The 22490-nt window shown below is 33.6% G+C and overlaps 3 protein-coding genes and 1 pseudogene across 3 annotated transcripts; 1 reads left to right on the top strand and 3 right to left on the bottom strand.

The window, feature by feature from the left end:
• Positions 1–61: 61 nt before the first annotated feature.
• On the bottom strand, positions 62–11825 carry LOC121798816 (bidirectional sugar transporter SWEET17-like). The gene is made up of 5 exons (XM_042198019.1): positions 11704–11825; positions 11580–11616; positions 11124–11505; positions 10942–11061; positions 62–398 (listed from the first exon to the last, which is right to left on the bottom strand). Exons 1-5 carry the CDS (start codon positions 11804–11806, stop codon positions 255–257), a joined length of 786 nt encoding a protein of 261 aa, XP_042053953.1. The 5' UTR covers positions 11807–11825; the 3' UTR covers positions 62–254.
• Positions 5382–10935, top strand: LOC121798813. The gene is made up of 2 exons (XM_042198016.1): positions 5382–5671; positions 5996–10935. The coding sequence occupies exon 2, from the start codon at positions 7052–7054 to the stop codon at positions 8486–8488; it is 1437 nt and encodes a 478-aa protein (XP_042053950.1). The 5' UTR covers positions 5382–5671; positions 5996–7051; the 3' UTR covers positions 8489–10935.
• Positions 11826–12700: 875 nt separating the features above from the next.
• On the bottom strand, positions 12701–19726 carry LOC121798817 (protein HESO1-like). The gene is made up of 9 exons (XM_042198020.1): positions 19498–19726; positions 18603–18791; positions 18193–18369; positions 17448–17632; positions 16470–16565; positions 15039–15084; positions 13940–14046; positions 13716–13817; positions 12701–13637 (listed from the first exon to the last, which is right to left on the bottom strand). The coding sequence occupies exons 1-9, from the start codon at positions 19514–19516 to the stop codon at positions 12813–12815; spliced, it is 1746 nt and encodes a 581-aa protein (XP_042053954.1). The 5' UTR covers positions 19517–19726; the 3' UTR covers positions 12701–12812.
• A 667-nt stretch (positions 19727–20393) lies between these two features.
• LOC121800720 overlaps positions 20394–22490 on the bottom strand; it is a 43055-nt pseudogene continuing 40958 nt past the window's right edge.

Consider the following 22490-nt stretch of genomic DNA (forward strand, 5'->3'; position numbering starts at 1 on the left):
TTAAACAACAGTGGTGAACTTTTATTCCCTTTCAATTTTGCCTCTCGTCAACTCATAATGGTTGTTCATAAAAATGATAATAGTTTGGGAATCGTCTGCCCCCATAAAATAAAATATCTTCAATCAAATAAAAATGTGTCTTTGTTGGTATATGCTCGGTCTTACAATCACAAAATGTATAGCAAATATGCAACAAATTAAAATGGGACTCTAAAATTTAATCTCTCATACAAATTAGAGATATGAAGTGCAAGTCAACAGATGGAAGAACGTGGAAGGAGGGATTCTGTTTGAGAAATTTGATTAGTTTCAAATTCATCTGAATTTGTAGGGTTTCTGTAAATGGCATAAAGCAGCAGCTGCAGAGCTCCCAACACAAATCCAATTGAATTTGGAACCTGCATATTTCACAAACAGAAAAATTGATAAATTCCATTCTAATTTTCTAACAAGAGACTCATTCAATTAATACCCACCATAGTGAGTAGAAAGGATGGATAAATAGAATAAATGCAAAAAGCCTGTATCATAATATGGTGTACTACAAAGCAGACTTCTCTGAAAAATATCAATACGCCACTTATTAATATTTTGAATGTGCACATTTAAATTTAATTTCAAATTTAAGTGTCAGCAAAATGGTTGATCCTGAATAACCTGGATAGTGATACTACAATTGAAGGCCCAACTTTGTTTGTCAATATGATGCAACACATAGTAGTACTTGTATTGTATGATTGCTCTCTGATACCATCTTTCAAGGTCATAACCTTGAGGATCGTAAAGGGGATGCCATAATTATAGAATTATCATCCTAATAAGGGAAGGAGAAATATATCAAAAGGTATTTTACTGATTTCTTATTGTTTTAAAATGGCCAGTCATCCTATGTCAATGGAGGCAAGCCCAAGAAAAACGCCAAAGCATTGGCAGCAACGGGCGAATCCAGACCCAAGGAAATAGCCATAAAAATCAATAATTAATCAAACCTGGATATATCTTCCTTTCGATATTAAAATTATATTTCCATAATTAATTCCTTAGTATCTTATCGTCTAGTTTATCCAATACTTATAAACTTAGCCAATCATAAATAAAAACTTAAAAACAGAGGAGTAGAGGAAACTTACAAAATATATATTGCTAAACTTTTCCCGAATGATATCTTACAAAAGAGTAAGGATGGAGGGATAAGAGAGAGAGAGAGAGAGAGAGAGAGAGTTCTTATCTCAACACATGAGATCCTGATCTCTTCCTATCAAAAGACCTTATTTAAAGACAACAAAAGTCGGATTTCAAATCCGGATTTGAAATTTATAATTTTCCAGCTGACGTAAGGGCTGACGAAAGTGCTTGCACCCTTTATTCTTTCATCTTTCCACTTTGTTAGCTCCCATTTGCCTTATCTGGCGTTTTCTCGATCATCTTGATGAAGTTCTCAAAATTATCTTCTGTTGAGAAGCCTTCTTCTTCTTCGTATGGATCCTGAGCATCCCTAAAATTTTTATGCTCATCATTGTTTGGAGAGAGTTCTGGAGAATTAATATCTGTATCTCCTTCTTCGTTTTCATCTTCATCCATATGATCAATGTCTTTTCCAATACTAGCCATATATTTTGCTATAAGTTCCTTCTCATTCATTTTTGAGATATTCTTCCTCAAGAATTCTTCAAAAGGAGTAATGTCTTTTTTCAGAGATTTATTAACTCTCTTTTGTTCTTTATAAAAAGAAACTCTTTCTTTTATTAATTGAAAAGTCTGGAGACCTTGGATATCTCCTGACTTGTCCTTCTCCATCATTGTAGGCCAAAACCTAGTGGAGAACTGCCTTTTAAGGCACGGAACATTGTTATGATCAAAACCAATTTCTGGTTCCCATTTCCAGATCCACGGGATGCCAAACTCTGCATAAAAATGAAGAGTCTCCATATTATGGAAAAATCTATTTTGATTCTCTGCTTCTATTAATGCAGGAGAAACCTGTTTCCATTTGAAAAATAAGGATTTAAATTCTTCTGGAAGTATTTTCTCAGAAGTTCCAAAGGTCTGCCACCAGTCATATATCCAGGTTGGCAGTCCTTGTTCATAGACTTTTGGGCAGATTTTAATCCACCACGAATGTTTATGATAAGGATTTTGGTAAAAGAAGGTTTTATAATAAGCTTCCTTTATATCCCAATAATTGAAGTTTATAACTTCTCTGCCACCATTATTATTCTTAATCTGACATTCTCTTTCTCTTAGGGTTCCAAAACCCCAATCTTCAGCTGTTATTATTTGCTTAATTATTATTCTGCTAAAATTATAAACTTTAGCCTCCTTATAAGTTTTGAAATGCCTGATCTCACAAGCTCCCATACTTGTCAGGAATTCTTCATAAAAAATTCTTTTTTATAAGCAGGAGCAGCATATGATGCTGTATCCATATAACGCTGCATAAGCTTCCAAGGCTCTTTTTCCCATTTAAGGTCATGAGTTTCAAGGAAGATAATGATATCTTTGAAGGGAGAAGGAATATACTTTTCTTTCTCTTCTGATGAAGTTATTACCTCAGCATAGGATGTTGAACCTTGTACTTTATTAGCCCAAGATGATGAGGTTCCCTCACTATCCTTTTTTGAGTTCAGATATTCCTGAACTTTCTGAAGTAATTCTGGATTATCTTCCAGTTGGTCGATACCTGTGATATTTTCCTTAAAAAGTTTCTTATTACCATGCTGAATGATGGGGATTCCACCTCCTCTTCCTTTATAAAAGGAAGGGTATTGGCTCCTTTGGCCTCTTCCTCTGGGGAGCATAACTACAAAATGAAACGTTTTAGGTTAAACCAATGAGAATAATTATATTAATTTTTCTCTCACAATCTCTTATAAGTCTTCTGAGATTAAGAGTTTCCTCCAAGATAGGTCCGAGGGAAGTAGCCGGGCGCCACCTTCTAATATAATACCTTTCTCTATCAAGTTCTTCTATTCTAATCTTATAATTTAAAATCATATTTTGGAGATCACGTATCTCCTGGTTATAGCAAATCCTATATGGATTAACCATTAGTAATAAATTCTCTAGTTAGGAAATCGGGTAAATTATTGTCCGATCCTTTTTTATAAATAATTTCAAAATCAAAAGGAGCAAGTTGCGCTTGCCATCTAGCAAACATCTGCTTAGAAACATCGTGCTTAAAATCTTTATCAAACAGAAATTTTGCTGCCTGGCAATCTGTTTTTATTAAAAAACTCTTATTATATAAATCGTCTTGAAATTTCAAAACGATTTAAGGATAGCCAGGATTTTTTTAACAACCGTAGCATAGTTCTTTTGACTACTATTCCATTTTCCCGAATAAAATCTAACAAGATATTCTTGTTTATTTTTGGGATCAATTTGTTTAAGGATACCTCCATATCCTATATTTGAGGCATCGGTTTCTATAACTTTTTTCAAATCAGGATTGGCAATTAAGAGGCAAGGGATATTTTTAACCTTTTCTTTTATTTTTTTAATAGCTTCTGTATGACTATTATTCCAGGGCTTAGGATCCTTCTTAAGCCTTTCATAAAGAATAGCTGTATCCTGAGCAAGATTTTTATAATAAGGAGAAATATAATTAATACTCCCTAGGAACCTTTGTAATTGAGTTTTATCCCTTATTTCATCTGGAAATTTAGACGCAAACTCGATGCTTCTATCTATAGGAATTATTTTTCCTTTCTCAATATTATGACCTAAAAATCTAACACAAACTTGAAACAATTTCATCTTAGATTTGGATATAACAAGGCCATTATTTGAAAATAAGATTTTTAAAAATTCTAAGATGCTCAAAATGAGTTTGGATGTCTTTAGAAAAGACTAAGATATCATCGATATAAACGATGATAAAATCACTGTAAGGATTGAATATATCATTCATGATTTTTTGGAATTCTGAAGGTGCGTTTTTTAAACCAAAAGGCATCACCTTCCACTCGAATTGTCCAAAGGGAACATTAAAAGCAGTTTTATAAACATCCCTTTTATCAATCTGAATCTGCCAATATCCAGATTTTAGATCAAATTTTGAAAATATAATAGCGTTTAAAAGCCTATCTAATAAATCTTTTTTATTGGGCATCGGATATCTAAACCATTTCAAGGCCTTATTAAGCGGTTTATAGTTGATAACTAACCTTGGAACTCCTCTTTCTTGTTTTATAAAATTAATTTGGTTTTGTTTATTAATAATATTTTCTCTAATATTATTCAGAACTCTGCTAATAGGTTCTGTGACGAAGGGAAACTCTAAAGATATATTACCGAAATTTCCTATTATTCCTTTGTTATCAACTCTGATAGGTAAGATTTTCCTAAGGAAAGGAGTTCCTAATATAATTTGGTTGGATATATTCTTAACTAAAAGAAAGCTATTAGGAATACAAGCTTTATTTTTACATATAAAGGCTTTAGGAAGTTTATAACTAATTTCCATTTTTTGATTATTAGCAGAGAATAAATTATGCGAGGTCTTCTCAAAGTATCTAGTAGGTATTAAACCCTCCTGAATACAATTAAGATCTGCTCCACTATCAACAAGAGCAATTAATTCTTTTTTATAGTTATTATCAATAAGAAGGATAATCTTTATAAACCATTTCTGAGAAGTAATTAATTCAAGTTTTGAAAGGAATAACCCTTCATCGTTGCTGTTTGTAGTAGAAACCTCTTTTCCTTTTTCAATTGTTGAGATACGTAAATCTTGGATTCTTAAGTTATTTCTTAATTCTTTAATTTCTTCTTTAAGGTTATTTATTTCTGAATTTAAATCTTTTACCACTGGTTTATTAGAGTATTTTTGATTCATTAATCTTTTAACTTCGGCCATAGTATATGGCTCCGAATTATTATAAGTCATAGTATAAGGTTCAGAATCATAGTTATCTTTCTCAATTAAATCTTTGTTTTTTAATTGATCAAAGATTTCAAGTCTTAATTTCTCATCTTTTATTATTTTCAAAAGTTCTGTTATATCATTACTAGTTATGACATTAATATTACTACTACTTCCTGCTTCATCTTGAAACTGGGCTATGATTTCGTAAAGATTATCACATTTACAAGAATCATTACTGGAATCTGAAACAGAAATATTTTCCGTTTCCTCACAAGTCATATCTTCATCGGAATTTTGATCACTAAATTCTTCTTTTTGTTCTAAAATTTCTATAATAGAATCTTTGAGATCTTTATCTATCTCAAGATTGTTAATTTTTCTTTTTATATTTTTTTTATTTTTTATCCAACAATTACTAGCATAGTGACCTGGTTTTTTACAAAAATCACATATTATAGGAATATTCTTTTTCTTTCTATAAGTTTCCCTTTTTTCTCTTTTTTCTCTTCTTTTATGAGTTTTTCTAGTGGGAACATTATAATCTTTTCTTTTATCATATTTTTTTAGTTTTTTCTTTTGTAACAGGGATATTTTCTACCCCAAATTGGTCACAAAATTGCCCTAATTGTCTCTTCTCATTAAGATTATTTTTCTTAATTTGTCTATCAAGTTTTATCTCATTGCAAAGAGATAATCCTTCTTGGATACAGAATCCTATTAATTTACCATAAGTAAAATTATCATAATTGATATTAATATTTCCTTTTCTTAATTGGGTTCTTACTCTTTCAGCAAAGAGATAAGGTAACCCATCTATGAATTTAGACTTCCAATGAGCAAATATTATTAATAAACAAAACCAAATTAATTTTATAAAGAACTTGCTGAAATTAATCTAGAAATTTCGTTTGTTCCTTGGTTCATAAATACTTACGTAAAAAATTACATCTCTACAATTGAAAGGAATTATACTCTTTCCCAAACGGGAGAAAATATTAGGTCTAGTTTTCCTCCTCCTAGATCTTTTCAAATAGAGGAAGACAATGAAATTAGATATTTTAAAGCTTTTCATAAATTGATTGATAACGAATCCTTTATTAATACCATGGGTTATATTAAAGAGATAAGGTAACCCATCTATGAATTTAGACTTCCAATGAGCACTATTACTTTCTGGGAGTTCCATAACTCTACTTAAAAAAGTATCTTTATACCATCTAAAATTAGTAAGAGTTTTGCATCTTAAATTTTGAAGTAGTGTTCTAATAGTCTCACTATTATCAGATCATCTTCCTGTAAAGTGTTCCATAATATTTATGACAAGAGTATAAACAGAATTTTCTGTAATATTATTGTCTTCTGTTTTTACCGAGGTAAGAATAATATTTCTATTTTATGCGGTGAGATAATTATCCCACCAACCTTTTAACTGACCTGTGAAGCCTGCTGTTATCATTTTTGCAATTTGGCTATCAGTATTACCAAGATTTTTTGCCACAGTACTATACATGAGCATTCTATGGATAATATTTTGAATGTGCCTATCGTTATAACCATCAATATTCCATTCATAAATATTTTTTCCATTATAAGAATTATTTATCGTATACTCCTGTTCTTCAATAAGGACATCCTGGGGGAGTTGGTCTATTATAATAATAGTCAAAAGAACTATGCTACGGTTGTTAAAGAAATCCTGGCTATCCTTAAATGCGTTTTGAAATTTCAAGACGATTTATATAATAAGAGTTTTTTAATAAAAACAGATTGCCAGGCAGCAAAATTTCTGTTTGATAAAGATTTTAAGCACGGTGTTTCTAAGCAGATGTTTGCTAGATGGCAAGCGCAACTTGCTCCTTTTGATTTTGAAATTATTTATAAAAAAGGATCGGACAATAATTTACCCGATTTCCTAACTAGAGAATTTATTACTAATGGTTAATCCATATAGGATTTGCTATAACCAGGAGATACGTGATCTCCAAAATATGATTTTAAATTATAAGATTAGAATAGAAGAACTTGATAGAGAAAGGTATTATATTAGAAGGTGGCGCCCGGCTACTTCCCTCGGACCTATCTTGGAGGAAACTCTTAATCTCAGAAGACTTATAAGAGATTGTGAGAGAAAAATTAATATAATTATTCTCATTGGTTTAACCTAAAACGTTTCATTTTGTAGTTATGCTCCCCAGAGGAAGAGGCCAAAGGAGCCAATACCCTTCCTTTTATAAAGGAAGAGGAGGTGGAATCCCCATCATTCAGCATGGTAATAAGAAACTTTTTAGGGAAAATATCACAGGTATCGACCAACTGGAAGATAATCCAGAATTACTTCAGAAAGTTCAGGAATATCTGAACTCAAAAAAGGATAGTGAGGGAACCTCATCATCTTGGGCTAATAAAGTACAAGGTTCAACATCCTATGCTGAGGTAATAACTTCATCAGAAGAGAAAGAAAAGTATATTCCTTCTCCCTTCAAAGATATCATTATCTTCCTTGAAACTCATGACCTTAAATGGGAAAAAGAGCCTTGGAAGCTTATGCAGCGTTATATGGATACAACATCATATGCTGCTCCTGCTTATAAAAAAAGAATTTTTTATGAAGAATTCCTGACAAGTATGGGAGCTTGTGAGATCAGGCATTTCAAAACTTATAAGGAGGCTAAAGTTTATAATTTTAGCAGAATAATAATTAAGCAAATAATAACAGCTGAAGATTGGGGTTTTGGAACCCTAAGAGAAAGAGAATGTCAGATTAAGAATAATAATGGTGGCAGAGAAGTTATAAACTTCAATTATTGGGATATAAAGGAAGCTTATTATAAAACCTTCTTTTACCAAAATCCTTATCATAAACATTCGTGGTGGATTAAAATCTGCCCAAAAGTCTATGAACAAGGACTGCCAACCTGGATATATGACTGGTGGCAGACCTTTGGAACTTCTGAGAAAATACTTCCAGAAGAATTTAAATCCTTATTTTTCAAATGGAAACATGTTTCTCCTGCATTAATAGAAGCAGAGAATCAAAATAGATTTTTCCATAATATGGAGACTCTTCATTTTTATGCAGAGTTTGGCATCCCGTGGATCTGGAAATGGGAACCAGAAATTGGTTTTGATCATAACAATGTTCCGTGCCTTAAAAGGCAGTTCTCCACTAGGTTTTGGCCTACAATGATGGAGAAGGACAAGTCAGGAGATATCCAAGGTCTCCAGACTCTTCAATTAATAAAAGAAAGAGTTTCTTTTTATAAAGAACAAAAGAGAGTTAATAAATCTCTGAAAAAAGACATTACTCCTTTTGAAGAATTCTTGAGGAAGAATATCTCAAAAATGAATGAGAAGGAACTTATAGCAAAATATATGGCTAGTATTGGAAAAGACATTGATCATATGGATGAAGATGAAAACGAAGAAGGAGATACAGATATTAATTCTCCAGAACTCTCTCCAAACAATGATGAGCATAAAAATTTTAGGGATGCTCAGGATCCATACGAAGAAGAAGAAGGCTTCTCAACAGAAGATAATTTTGAGAACTTCATCAAGATGATCGAGAAAACGCCAGATAAGGCAAATGGGAGCCAACAAAGTGGAAAGATGAAAGAATAAAGGGTGCAAGCACTTTCGTCAGCCCTTACGTCAGCTGGAAAATTATAAATTTCAAATCCGGATTTGAAATCCGACTTTTGTTGTCTTTAAATAAGGTCTTTTGATAGGAAGAGATCAGGATCTCATGTGTTGAGATAAGAACTCTCTCTCTCTCTCTCTCTCTCTCTCGTATCCCTCCATCCTTACTCTTTTGTAAGATATCCTTCGGGAAAAGTTTAGCAATATATATTTTGTAAGTTTCCTCTACTCCTCTGTTTTTAAGTTTTTATTTATGATTGGCTAAGTTTATAAGTATTGGATAAACTAGACGATAAGATACTAAGGAATTAATTATGGAAATATAATTTTAATATCGAAAGGAAGATATATCCAGGTTTGATTAATTATTGATTTTTATGGCTATTTCCTTGGGTCTGGATTCGCCCGTTGCTGCCAATGCTTTGGCGTTTTCTTGGGCTTGCCTCCATTGACATAGGATGACTGGCCATTTTAAAACAATAAGAAATCAGTAAAATACCTTTTGATATATTTATCCTTCCCTTATTAGGATGATAATTCTATAATTATGGCATCCCCTTTACGATCCTCAAGGTTATGACCTTGAAAGATGGTATCGTATGATTGCTCTCTCTTTGAAAAAGGTCATTTATCATGCTAGCTGTGCTGCTACCAAGAACAACTGACAAAATGTTATAGTCTCTACAGGTGGATTTTCCATCTACAGACTATTATGGGTCCATATAATGTACTCCCTGTAATAATTTTGCATTCACCAGCTAATGTGCAGAATGGCCTACTAATTTATGGAGTAGTTGATGGCAACTTACACTTAAAGTAAAAGAGATAGAAAAAAAGTATTTGTAACATGATTAGTATTTGTTAGTGAAAAATAGGTTTCCTGTCATAAAGGTACTCCTATTTTACATAGACATATCAATTTAGATAAATTTAATTTTATTAAAATTTTGGTAACTAGGTATGTACTAATCATTAAATCGGATGATTATTGCATCTCCCTAAAGTCAGGGTGATTATTAATCATCCCAATTCATAATTTAAGAATATTATGCGTTGTGAAAATTTAGTCATACTAATAATCTTTTAAGTTATTCTACACCACAATCAATCCAAACACAAAAGTAAATAATTACTTATGTTATTATATGAATATTATTTAACTCATTCATCATACAAAACGTCCTCATAATATTTTTTTAACATCCAATCTTATTTATCATATGAATCTTGTCTATCTCATGTACCAAATGCTCTCATATTGTTCTCTTTTATGTCTCCCTTAATGTTAAGAGAGATATACTAAATCAACAAAAAATAACTATTTTTTTCTAGTTGAAAAAAAGAAAGTAGTGAAGTTTTGTATTTTAATATGAATATGTTTTCCCACGTCATATTAATGTGATTAAAACAATATATTCTTTCTTTGTAATGATAGTACTAATATTTACAAGCCGACAAGTGATAAGTAGTGATTTCTTTAATAAAATATCTCGACTGAATAATCGTCGTTGACGACAAACGATTATCAGTTGTGGTTTCTCTCTCCACTGATAGTTAGTACTCCCTCCGTCCTGGGCTACTCGCCCCTTTTCTTTTCGGCACGGAGATTAAGGAATGAGTGTATAGGAAAGTAAAAAATGACGGCTATAGGTGAACATTTTTACTAAAAATGGAAAGAGTGCAAGTAACTTGGGATGCCCAAAAAGGAAATAAGTGCGAGTAGCTTGGGACGGAGGGAGTATAATTTATCAGTATTATAAAAAACTATTAAACTCTATAATTTTGGTAATTTCTTTTAAACAAAATATACCTCATTTTTGCATTAAATTCCCGACAAATGATTTTTTTTATATATCAGATGTTTTTAGTACGGCAGAATCTCAGCCATTTATGCAGCACCCCACCATGCTACGGAAAAGCCACTTTCATTAAAGTGGACAAATTGCACCACTCATTGTTAATTACAATTTGCTTATATGGTGTCGAATTATCAAACAATTACTCTTACAATTTGAAAGGATTAAAAACCATAAAGTTAATTAAGGAAAGATAGTCCTGAAATTTTGTGAGGGTTCAAAGATTGGATTATATTGTTACATTTTCAACTTGTACGCTAAGGTTTTAGAATATATACCTACCTGAGCTACCTCTCCTCTCTCTCTCTCTCTCTCTATATATATATATATATATGTATATAGGGTATATATATATATATATACACTCCATGAAACATGTTAATTAGACTTTCCTAAAACACGCAACTTGAATGAAACAACTCATACAAACTTTGTTGTGCACGTCAAATTAATTAAGGCGTAGTAGTAGATTAAGTTATCACATGAAGATGTATTTGCGTGTACGTCAAATTAATTAAAGGTTTAGTATATATATACTTTAATAATTAAAGATAAAAAAAGGTAGAAGAGAAGACTTACTCCAAGAAACCAGTCTTGCACAAGAAAAGCGTAGAAAGTCCAAATCCCACCATTCAAGAATAGAAAAAATGTGAGAAGAAAGGGCATAAACTCGGCACTCTTTGTTGTCACCACTGTTTTCTGCATCAATAAATTACTTAACATGGAATGTGTATATTGATTAATTTGAGATGTGAACTTACGAGGGCAGAAAGAGGTGAAGCGTACATGATGATGTTAAGGGCTGCGCTTAGGAATCCGATGCTATCAATCCTCAAGTCTTCTCCATCCAAAACAAAACACGTTACTAAAAAGGTTGATGCTACAAATCCAACATTCACTATTCCCACAAGTAATGCTGTGTTAAGGCGTTTGTTAGAGTTAGGGGGGGCGAAGATGAGGAACAAGGCGATGTATGTGATCTCGGCCACGACTCCAAAAGCATTGATGGTGGCAACGAGATAGCTGTCAGGCTTGATGATTCCATAGTAAGTCCAAAGCTCACAGTTGAGGAGCGTGCAAATGTATGGAAGGCTCTCGAATTCCTCTGTCGATTTCTTCTTCACTATTCGAACAAACGTCTTCCTGCAACCAATTTATCCATACATTTATTACATCTATTCATATACTAATTTATACTATGTAACTCAACTGATTACCCCGGAGAAAGAAGCATAAGAACTGAGATTACATTCCCTGAAATGTAAAGTTCAAATACATATGTCAATCAATTCATAATCCTAAGTGAAAAAAAAGGAATTCTTAGAGATTTAATGGTGTTACCTATGACGCCGACGAAGAAAACAAGTGTGTCCATGTTTGAGTGAGACGTGAACAAAATGAGGAAAATATAGGTATATGTAGATGCGTATAAATAATGCAGCATTACTAGTGGTTTTGAGGTAATGTTTTTTTAAACAAAATATACCTCATTTTTTGCATTAAATTCTTTTTCAATATATACCATTTTATTTGGATTATGGTACTGTATGTCATTCACAAATTGTGTGGATATAACTTGACTACAAGTTTGGTGCATCTCATTTTCAGGTATATTGATACTAGATGTGGATCATATAATAGTCAAATAAGAGATATAACAAAAATATATGATAGTGTAGCACAAATTAACATATGATCTTTATTTAAAAATTCTTTTATACATGTAACATAAATATGATTGTATTAAAATAACAATGTACCACCAATGAGATCCCTTAAATTTAGGAGCAGATTCAATCTTAGTCTGCCACGTTGTAGGCTTGCTTGCCTGTGTATCGTAGATTGTTTGATTATCTTTGATTTCGTATCACATATTGCTTGGAATCATATGCCGAGTTATTTGTCTATGTATCGCAAATTGCTTGCCTAGGTTATCATTTTAACTATGGTGTCACGATAGTGCTCTGATTTTGTATCTCATTGCTTGGAATCTTGCTTGACTATGTATTATATATTGCAGATTACATGTGAGTCTTGCATGCACATATGTAAATTTCTGGGCTCCACATGTAAGTTTGAAAACATAGCAACTGATATGTAAACCTGAAATTCATTTTGTTGTTTGGCTGACATTAATTTTGTTCGTTGAATTAAACATCTTTATGGAAAACCTATATCAAGGACCTCCCCAACACCTCTTCAAAACTGGAGACAAGGATTAAGATTCAAGATTTTATCAACACATTAACAGCTCTTCTTTTCTAATGCTTTTTGCTTTCGACTTTTTAAAATTACGATTTTTTACCTGTTTATCCATTCATCTAACCTTCTTGGGAAAGATTTAAAGCTTCCTTTTATATTATAACTAAGCTAAATGCTCATGAGGAGTAGAAGACAATGGAAAAAAACTCTATTGTCCTCAAGTTTTCTTACATAGCTGCAGCAGCCTATCAACATAGGTTTGAGCCTTGCTGATAACCCCAACCTCCAACATTTCCCTGCTCACTTCTTTCCCAACCTCCACCACCCCAACCCCGACCCACGTAGTTTCCATCTCCCCAACCACCACCCTGCCGTATTCCACCATCCCAACCACTGCCTTGCTGCATTGCTCCCAAACCTCCCTTATCCCAACCCCCGCTGCTTTGCTGATTTCCTTCTCCCCAACCACCGCCCTGCTGAACGGCTCCCCATCCCCAACTGCTTTGCTGTTGCTGATTTCCCCTTCCCCAGCCTCCCCATCTGTTTTGCTCAGATACCCCCCAACCCCCACTACCTCTAGCTTCATATCCCGCTGCAGCTTGTTCCCAACCTGCTCCTGCACGCGTCACCTCCCACTGCTGACTATTTGTTGGAGTTCCACGTGCTGCTGTCCATCCCTCATCTGTCCGCATCCTCTTTGCCAACGAAGTCTCAACCAGCACAGCTTGCTCTACTTGCTTCCCCTTCCCTGACTGTCTTATCATGTGGGCTGTACTATTCTTATTGAGAAGACGCATTGATTTTTTCTCTCGTTTCCCAGTTACTTTTCTTTTTCCATGAGACTGGACATGAGGGAATTGTGCAGTCATATTGAAATTTGCAATAACTCTAGGAATTGAGGAAGGGATGCCATCAACCCCAAACAGAAGATCCTTGAGTTGAAGTCCAATCTGCCCCCCCATGAAGGAGGTGAGATGTTGAATAGATATCTCTATACAATTATAGATCTGTTTCACTTCTCCGGGTCCAACAGCCCGAGCAACATTCTGGGATATATCAGTAAAATCCTCTACCTGTGGAACTGGTACTCGTCATGTTGCATCAAAGATCATCAAATTTAGAGACAAAAGAAAAGTAGATATAGTAATTACACTGATACAGCCAACTTTAGAATTCCAAGTTTTGGATGTCCAAGAAGCAGTGCATGTGCTTGCACAGAGACCTTTCGCCCAAAGTATTTCAACCGAAGATAACTGCAAATTTAACAAAACCCATTACTGTTGATCCTCTCCCATCACAAAATGATATAAAATGGGTTTTAACTTTAAGGATTAGAAATAGGCATTTCTCTTAAAATTGATAAGTAACTGAGTACCTTGAGAAGTAGAGTGATGAAGAGCTCAGCCAAAGATTCCTTATTTCTTTTCCCATAATTTACAAAATTAGGAATTGATTTTTCAACTGTTGCGGGATCAGTGCCATCTACGTGATAACCATTTAAAGGTCACTTAGTAAGTAGATATGAAAGAAAGTGGGGTTGAACTTACATTCACATGACGCGACTAAGCAATTATTAAAGACAATTACCAGCTCCCAAACTGTGCAGCAATTTAATCATGTACTTTATCCCAAAACACAAACTCAAAAGTAACTAACCTTTAAAGAGTGGTCTTATGCTACTGCTGGAGAAATTATATGAGAATAATTATACCCATGGATTTCCGGATTACATGAGGGCATGGATGTGAACATATGGAAACACACGGTTAAGTAACACCAGAATTATTTCTCCAGGGCCCAGGGGTACCACAGAACCAACATCTTAGTGATTTTGGTTTTCTTGTTTAAATAATCACTTCAACTTAATGTGTTTAGCTTTTAGTAATTTCCTCTATTAATTATTTTTTTACTTTTGAAAATCTTGATAAGTTATTACTAAAGCATAATATTCTATGTGACTAATATCTTGGTAATTATATTATCCATCCCAAAATATATTTTTTATTGTAATTATGTTACAATATGCAAATAAATAACAAGAGCATAACGAAGTAATATTATTAATGTTTACAGTTTTTCCTAGTACTTATTTAGACCAAAACACAATTTTCAATTGGACAGAAGGTACTCCTTTCTAATGTTTATATTTATATTAATGTACATATACAAATAAATTAAGAGAAATATCTTCTATTCATATTAATGTTTATATTTAGTTTGAATAACTCAAACTCAAAACAAATATTTAGAAGCATGTGCCCACACCTTTGTAGTGTGGACAGAAAGGTGTCCTTTCTAAGAGAAATACATTCCATATTTAGAATAATACATGAATGATGAAGGAGAGAGAGATGATAATGCAAGGAAAATGTATGCCGAAGATAGGGATGGTGACAAGAATACAACACTGGAGGCTATGGCTACCTTGTACACTGAAGAATGTGAAAGAAACAAGTTCGGTGCAGGATATCTACCTTTGAATATGGCAGAAAATGGAGGAAGAATAGGAGGAGTCCGAGTCTGTGGGAATAGGAAGACCATGGAATAAGGAAGACAGAATAAACTTCAGTATATAAAGATGTATTGTACTATAAAGGACGAAAGGAAATTAATAATGGCGAAACCCCAGAAGATCATTTCAGGCAAAAAGAGAAGCTAAACCAGCAGTGAGGCGTCGGTTAAGGAATGCCACAAGTCATAGCTCAGTGTCAAACCAAAGAGCAGTAATAGTTTATTCTACAATATGATATTGCAAGAAAAATACTAACTTAGAAAATAAATCACGGGTAAAGCTAACAATCATTTTCTTGAGAAAAACAGAAAAGTACCTAATTGGCCCAATTTTGGTTTTCAACGAGCTTTATAAAACGTTTAATAACAATCCCATTATTTTATTTCATAGCAAAAATAGACACTCTCAAATTTCACCGACTGGAAATTGGAAAAATATTATGGAATAATTTTTCAAGATCAACCGTTTGTTTTATTGGGATTTCTGACACTTCAAGAATAAAAAGATTATTTCACAGCATTTTTCTGGTTAATGGATTCTTTAGGAAAATCTATTCCGCTACAAATAATGTGTCTAAAACAAAAATCGAGTAAAATTTGGCAACTTTTTTGGGGAATTAATATTTGCACCGTTTTAAGTTTGCTGAGTTCACTTAAAATGAAAACAGTTAGCCAAAATTCACTGTTCATTAATCAAACCTACACAGCCCAACAGTTCCATTGCCCAAACACAGCCCAACAGTTCCATTGCCCAAAGCCAACTCGAAAAATTAAAAACTGAAGATCCTTATCATTCTTCTTCTACCAGTCCCATTATATCGATAAACCACTAAGCCTATAAGATTGTTTTAACACATCTTCTCCTTAATCTGCCTTTTTAATTGTTAGTCTGCAATAGGCCTGACAAGTCAGATATCACAAGAATTTTGACTGCAAAGGCATTTAACGAAAAAAAATAAGAAAGCGAAGAGAGGAAAAAGTTAGGAAGAAGAAACAAAGAAAGACGGAAAGATGAAAGGGGGATAAGATATTGGCTAAAGAACTGAGTGAGCTTGTGAAAGGTTATGCTATGTTTTCCACTTACATCTATCCACATCTATATATCCGATACTGTGTATAGTCATTTTAAGGCATGTCTATTACAGGTGATGTTCAATGTTCGTCTCTAAAACAGATTTAACTGATACTTTTCATTAAAATGAAGACAGCTTAAGAAACACGTCCAGGCCAAGCATGGACCCAAAAGGGAATTAGCCTGTAAGCCTGTAACAACTGAACCCCCAACCAACAAGAAAAAGAAAAATGACAATAAGAACAAACCATAAAGCAAGAAACATGACAAATTGCAACGACAGATATAATATAGGCATGGAATGAGCATCAAAAAACAATACCTGTAAATGAAATGCAACCAAGAGAATTATGGAGAGAGAATTAAGGGTTTTATCTTTTGAACTGTTGATGTTGTATGCTTTAGCCCAAGTCTTCATCTGTGAGGCAGATAAGTTGATGTTTATTAGAGTTTAGAACATGCAATAGAAAATTTATTACTAGTTAACAACAAAAATATGCCACGTAAGTTGTAACAATCCTCAGTTACTCTCTGTAGGAAAGGCTAGAAAATGCATATATATTGATCTTCTAAAACTAGAATTGGAAAGTCAACTGTCACAAGCTAAATTGGAGGAGACATCAGCTCTAGCAAGACTCGTTCCTTAATCCTTTAAAATTATTGACACGCATAATTTTCATGTGTAGCGCAATGACCACCTTCACGCCCATCACCTCTCATTCTTTTTATCCATTTCTGTACCACCAAATTCATTACCATGCCTTTCAAATCAATTACCACATATAATTCAATTCCAGTGCCAGAAGGGCATCACAAACCCACAAGACTTTGAACAGGGAAATAAGCCAGTGTTAGAGTGGCACTGGCAACAAAATATCAGAAGTTCATTTCCAATGAACAATTAAAGATCTAAAAGTAGCTAACAGTCAATAAACTAATAAACTGAGTACAAACTGACTATATGAGTCTTAGTTGTTAGCAGTGCTCCACGAAAACCTAGAAGATCCTTCACAATTTAAACTGGTATATGAGATGACCCTAATGATTGGTAAGAATTTAGGTCTGCGGTCATAATTATCAAGAGCTGATTCAGAACTCGGCATAGTAAAAAAATACATATCCACCGTAATAAGATTACAAAGCACATTTCTACGAAATTGCCATCACATTGTCCAACCCAAAAATAGCAAACAAAAATGGAATGGTCTGTACTGTAAAGGTCAAATATGGATAACTAAAGGCTGAAATGGTAAATGGCATAATAAAACATACTAACAAAGAGTTGGAGATGATGTCTCACCAAAAAGCTAAGCTTTTTAAACCTTTCATCAATGGATGAGATCATCCAAATAATCTGTGATTTTGAAATCCCATCTCTATTTTCGACTGATATATCACACTCAACTCCAGTTCCACGGTCAACACATTTCAGAATGGGTACCTTTGCAGTAGTGATAGGAAGGACACCGGAAACATGCCCCATACCTAAAGAAGAAATATGCCCCATACTATTTGAATTTTACACAAGAATAGTTTTGGCAGGCAAAGGTCACATAAGAGTGAAAATGTAAAAATGTATCCAAATTGAACTTGGTAAAGTTCAAGGATACTCAAGTTCCTTCAAGTTGGTTTTGCAATAAAAAAGTACTCCCTCCGTTCCACAGTAATAGAGACATTTCATTTTGAGCACTCGTTTTGGAAAAATGATAATAAATGGTTAAAGTAGAGAAATAGTAAAGTAAGATAGAGAATAGGGTAGCTAATACTCTTCTCTACACTATTCTCTATCTTACTTTACTCTTTCTATACTTTAACCATTTATTATCATTTTTTCAAAACGAGTGCTCAAAATGAAATGCCTCTATTACTGTGGAACGGAGGGAGTACATATCGGTTGTCCTTTGAAAACTGTGTTCTACTTTTTTTTAAGGTTAAATTAGACTAGAATCTTTTCTAAGTTAGCAAGATAGCAAGAAATATATTCCGAAATACAATGAAATATTAAAATTGTAAGAATAAGTAAAAATGTGAACTGGAAATTATACTCTGTATAGCATACAGCTTTCTTGCAAACTTTCTCAAAGTCTGGATCTTCTTTTCACGCGGAAAATTAACTCCACCGGTGCTAAAATTTACTGAGAGGTCCAGATCACTTGTAGTGCTGAAAAGATCCATTACAAAAGAACCAAATTCCACAACTATGGGAATGTCCTTTGAGGTGCCTGAAAAGACAAACATTAACAAGAAATATCAACATAATTCATATACATTCATTTGACATCTTGAAAGAGAACAAGTAGATAGTATTGAACTACACTACCAAGTTCATGGTTCAATTTGAAAGGAGAATACATGACCCTAGCTTCTTCCAGAAAATAACACAAATGATAACAAAATCAAATTATTTCCAGAAGCGCTGTAAGGCAATGAAATCCCATAAAGGCAGAGAGGTTACCATAAAGTTCCTTTGCTATCTCATTGAAGACGCGAATTAATTCTTTTCGAGCTTCATAATCAGTTTGCTTTGGGCGCCGATTGACATAAACATCTTGAAGCAGGGTGTCAAGGGAAGATACTCCTTCCTTAGTTACTTTAATAGCCTGCAATTTCTTCAGTTCAAACTTTTCTGCCTTCTTCTGTAGAACTGTAACACAATCATAACAAAGTGTGAGAGGTAGAACGTGCATAGCATTATTATACTAGTAGCTTATCACTCCGAGGTAGAAAAATATGTTCTATTCAGTAACTTGCTGCTTGAACTGGCGAGGTCCAAAAGCTAATTGTCTTGGGCAACAGAAAAGAACCAATGGTTCGTGTCCAAATCTGTTAGCTATGAGAAAAGAAGGAAACGTTCATGTTATCTCCATCTAAATGTGTCAAGGCTACAAGTTTCAACTCTCAAGTACTGTGGCCAGAGGAGTAAGAAATTTGCAATAAGCAATCTTATATTCGAATGGAAGACCTTGCCCCTCTACCTTATATTCTACTTCCAGTAAATTAAAGCTTGTCGACACACACACTCACACATACCAAAAAAATGCACACACAATTTCTAATTTGAACGACTTAACTCAAAAACAGAAATTTCCTAAAAATGTGTCCGGTTCAGTAGTGCAACTCCAAATTCTGCATAGAAATATGCCCCCATACACAAATAGAATACTATCAAGCAAAAACCCTCAAAGACATGTGGCGTCTAAAAATCTATTCACTACAGCATCCATACCTGTCTTCTGCAGTATAATACATGATGATTTACAAGCAAAATTCACATAAAAATAGAATCGATCACAGCAAACAACATAAAATTAACATGCCCCACATGCCAATAATGTTTGTGAAAATCGCACCTTTCGAGCGCAACGCCATTGCCCAACAACAAAATCTGGATTTTTAAGAGCAACGCCAAGTCAGAAGAAGCATGAGATAAATTTATGATGGTTTGTATTTCAATTCAATTTATTCATGGGTGGATGGATTGAGCGGTGGAGAAGATGGATGGGCGTGGAGTCCTAAAATCCATTCCTGCAACGTTGTAGCTTCAATATGGAGTACACTACATATTCCTCGACTCTCTAATTTCAGTATCCAATTAAATTTAACGGTAAATTTTTTAATCAGATTCCATTTTACGGTGCACAATATTTCCAGACGCATCAATCGACTCATAGTAATAATTTCTTCATTTTTTTATCAAATTTATATACGTACTCCATTTTCTAAGAGCCAAAATATAATAATAAAATTTATTAAAAAAATTATAAAATTTAAGAAATTGAAATAGTAAAAATTTAAAGCAACTATGGTCTTCTTGTATTTGTATAACATTTTCTTCGAGCAAAATTCTAAAAAAAAATGGACTATTTTTCTTTAGCTATTGTTTCACATGTTATATGCATTTTGCAATTGTCAACTAATTACTCATTTGAAAATTGCATTTGCAAACTAGCTGCGGGGCCTCAGGAAGTGTTATCTTTTATGTTTAAGAGTTTGCCCACCTTGGAAACGAGAGTGATTTTCTTTTTTAGTAAAAATTAACTCATTTCTTCTCACTTATATTTTTTTATCTCTTTACATTTTTCATTTATTACTTATAGAACAGAAGGAGTATATCTTTTTGAACATGGAAATATAAACAAAGTTACACTCGTTCCATGTAGGATCAACAATTCATTGGTTGAAGGAGATAGTATTTTTCACTAAAAACAAAAAAAAGGTGATTGTTAGAGTGAAGATTGATAGATAGTCATAAATATATACAAAGGTTAGATGCATATGTTGGAGTGCGGTTATACAAGAAAAACAAAGTGCGATTAGAATGGAGGAAAAGTAGAATGGCAGAGATATCATCCATGGCAATCCCCTTTCTCTTCCGCTTCGCACGAGCACGCTTCCCAGACTTCTCCCTTTCTGTCCCTACCACGATTTCCACTGCTTCTTCGTTCGATATAACATCCCAAACCTTCAATTCGTCAATTAAGTTGATTCATCAACCCATAATTAAACAAACATTTTAATTTAAAACCTATATATATATATATATATATATATATATATATATATATAGGTGTATTCATTTCCTTTTTTATCTTTTGTTCTATTGTTCTTTTTAATTTCAGTCCCACGATTTTATCATCCGTCGGTTAGATTGATGTCATGTGTCATTTAATAATGCAGATTTTTAGTTGAATAATGCACACCGACTAATAATGCATCATTATAGTGTAATAATGCAGATTTTCAGTTGAATAATGCACACCGACTAATAATGCACCATTATAGTGTAATAATGCAGATCATCACAACCATCCAATTCAAGGATCCAAGTGTTGTGATTAAAAAGAAGCTAGGGGAGCGTTATTCTCCTTTTCACATCTTAGATCCTTTTTCCTTCTTAATATTACGCGTTAGATCTAAGGCATCAACGGATCAGATTGATTCTATAAAACTGGTTCTGTGTTGCATTATAGAAGGTGGTTGTATGCATTACAGGGTTATTATTGACATTTGACGGAAAAGTAACTGCCACATTTTGGTATCTGCGAATAATGCACCACATGGTCACGAGTAATGCATATAATTGACTATATAATGCACAATATGTGAACTGCAATGCATACGAATAAGATGTACCATGTTATGATGTTTGGACACACGTTTCTTGTTTCCCCTAAGGGTTTAATAAGCTTAGGGGCTAGGGTATAGTACGTAGACACGTATGTAATCTTCACATGGTAACGAGTAATGGATATAATTGACTATATAATGCACAATTTGTGAACTGCAATGCATACGAACAAGATGTGCTGTGTTATGATGTTTGACACACGTTTCTTGTTTCCCCTAAGGGTTTAATAAGCTTAGGGGCTAGGGTATAGTACGTACGCATTAATAACAAATTATAAAACGATACGAATAATTCACCAAATTGTCACGAGTAATGGATGTTATTAACTATATAATGCACAATATGTGAACTGCAATGCATACGAATAAGATGTACCATGTTATGATGTTTGACACACGTTTCTTGTTTCCCCTAAGGGTTTAATAAGCTTAGGGGCTAGGGTATAGTACGTAGACATTACTAACAAATTGTTGTTATTGGAATATACGTATGTGCATTATTTGGTTTAGGTAGTGCATTATGTAGCTGTTAATTGTCATTATCTCAGTATATTATGCATTACTAGAGGTATTGTGTATATGGGTTAATCAACGAATTGAAGATTACATACGTGCATTTAGTAATGTCTATACCCTAGCCACTAAGCTTATTAAACCCTTAGGGGAAACAAGAAACGTGTGTCAAACATCATAACATGGTACATCTTATTCGTATGCATTGTAGTTCACATATTGTGCATTATATAGTTAATATCATCCATTACTCGTGACAATTTGGTGAATTATTCGTATCGTTTTATAATTTGTTATTAATGCGTACGTACTATACCCTAGCCCCTAAGCTTATTAAACCCTTAGGGGAAACAAGAAACGTGTGTCAAACATCATAACACAGCACAACTTGTTCGTATGCATTGCAGTTCACAAATTGTGCATTATATAGTCAAATATATCTATTACTCGTTACCATGTAAAGATTACATACATGTCTACGTACTATACCCTAGCCCCTAAGCTTATTAAACCCTTAGGGGAAACAAGAAACGTGTGTCAAATATCATAACACAACACATCTTGTTCGTATGCATTGCAGTTCACATATTGTGCATTATATAGACAATTATATGCATTACTCGTGACCATGTGGTGCATTATTCGTAGCGGTTTCAAGCCATTATTAGATTACTATTGTACCCTCATAATGCATAAAATAGGA

The sequence above is a fragment of the Salvia splendens genome, chromosome 4, assembly GCF_004379255.2.
Source record: "Salvia splendens isolate huo1 chromosome 4, SspV2, whole genome shotgun sequence".
In the NCBI taxonomy this organism is placed as follows: domain Eukaryota; kingdom Viridiplantae; phylum Streptophyta; class Magnoliopsida; order Lamiales; family Lamiaceae; genus Salvia; species Salvia splendens.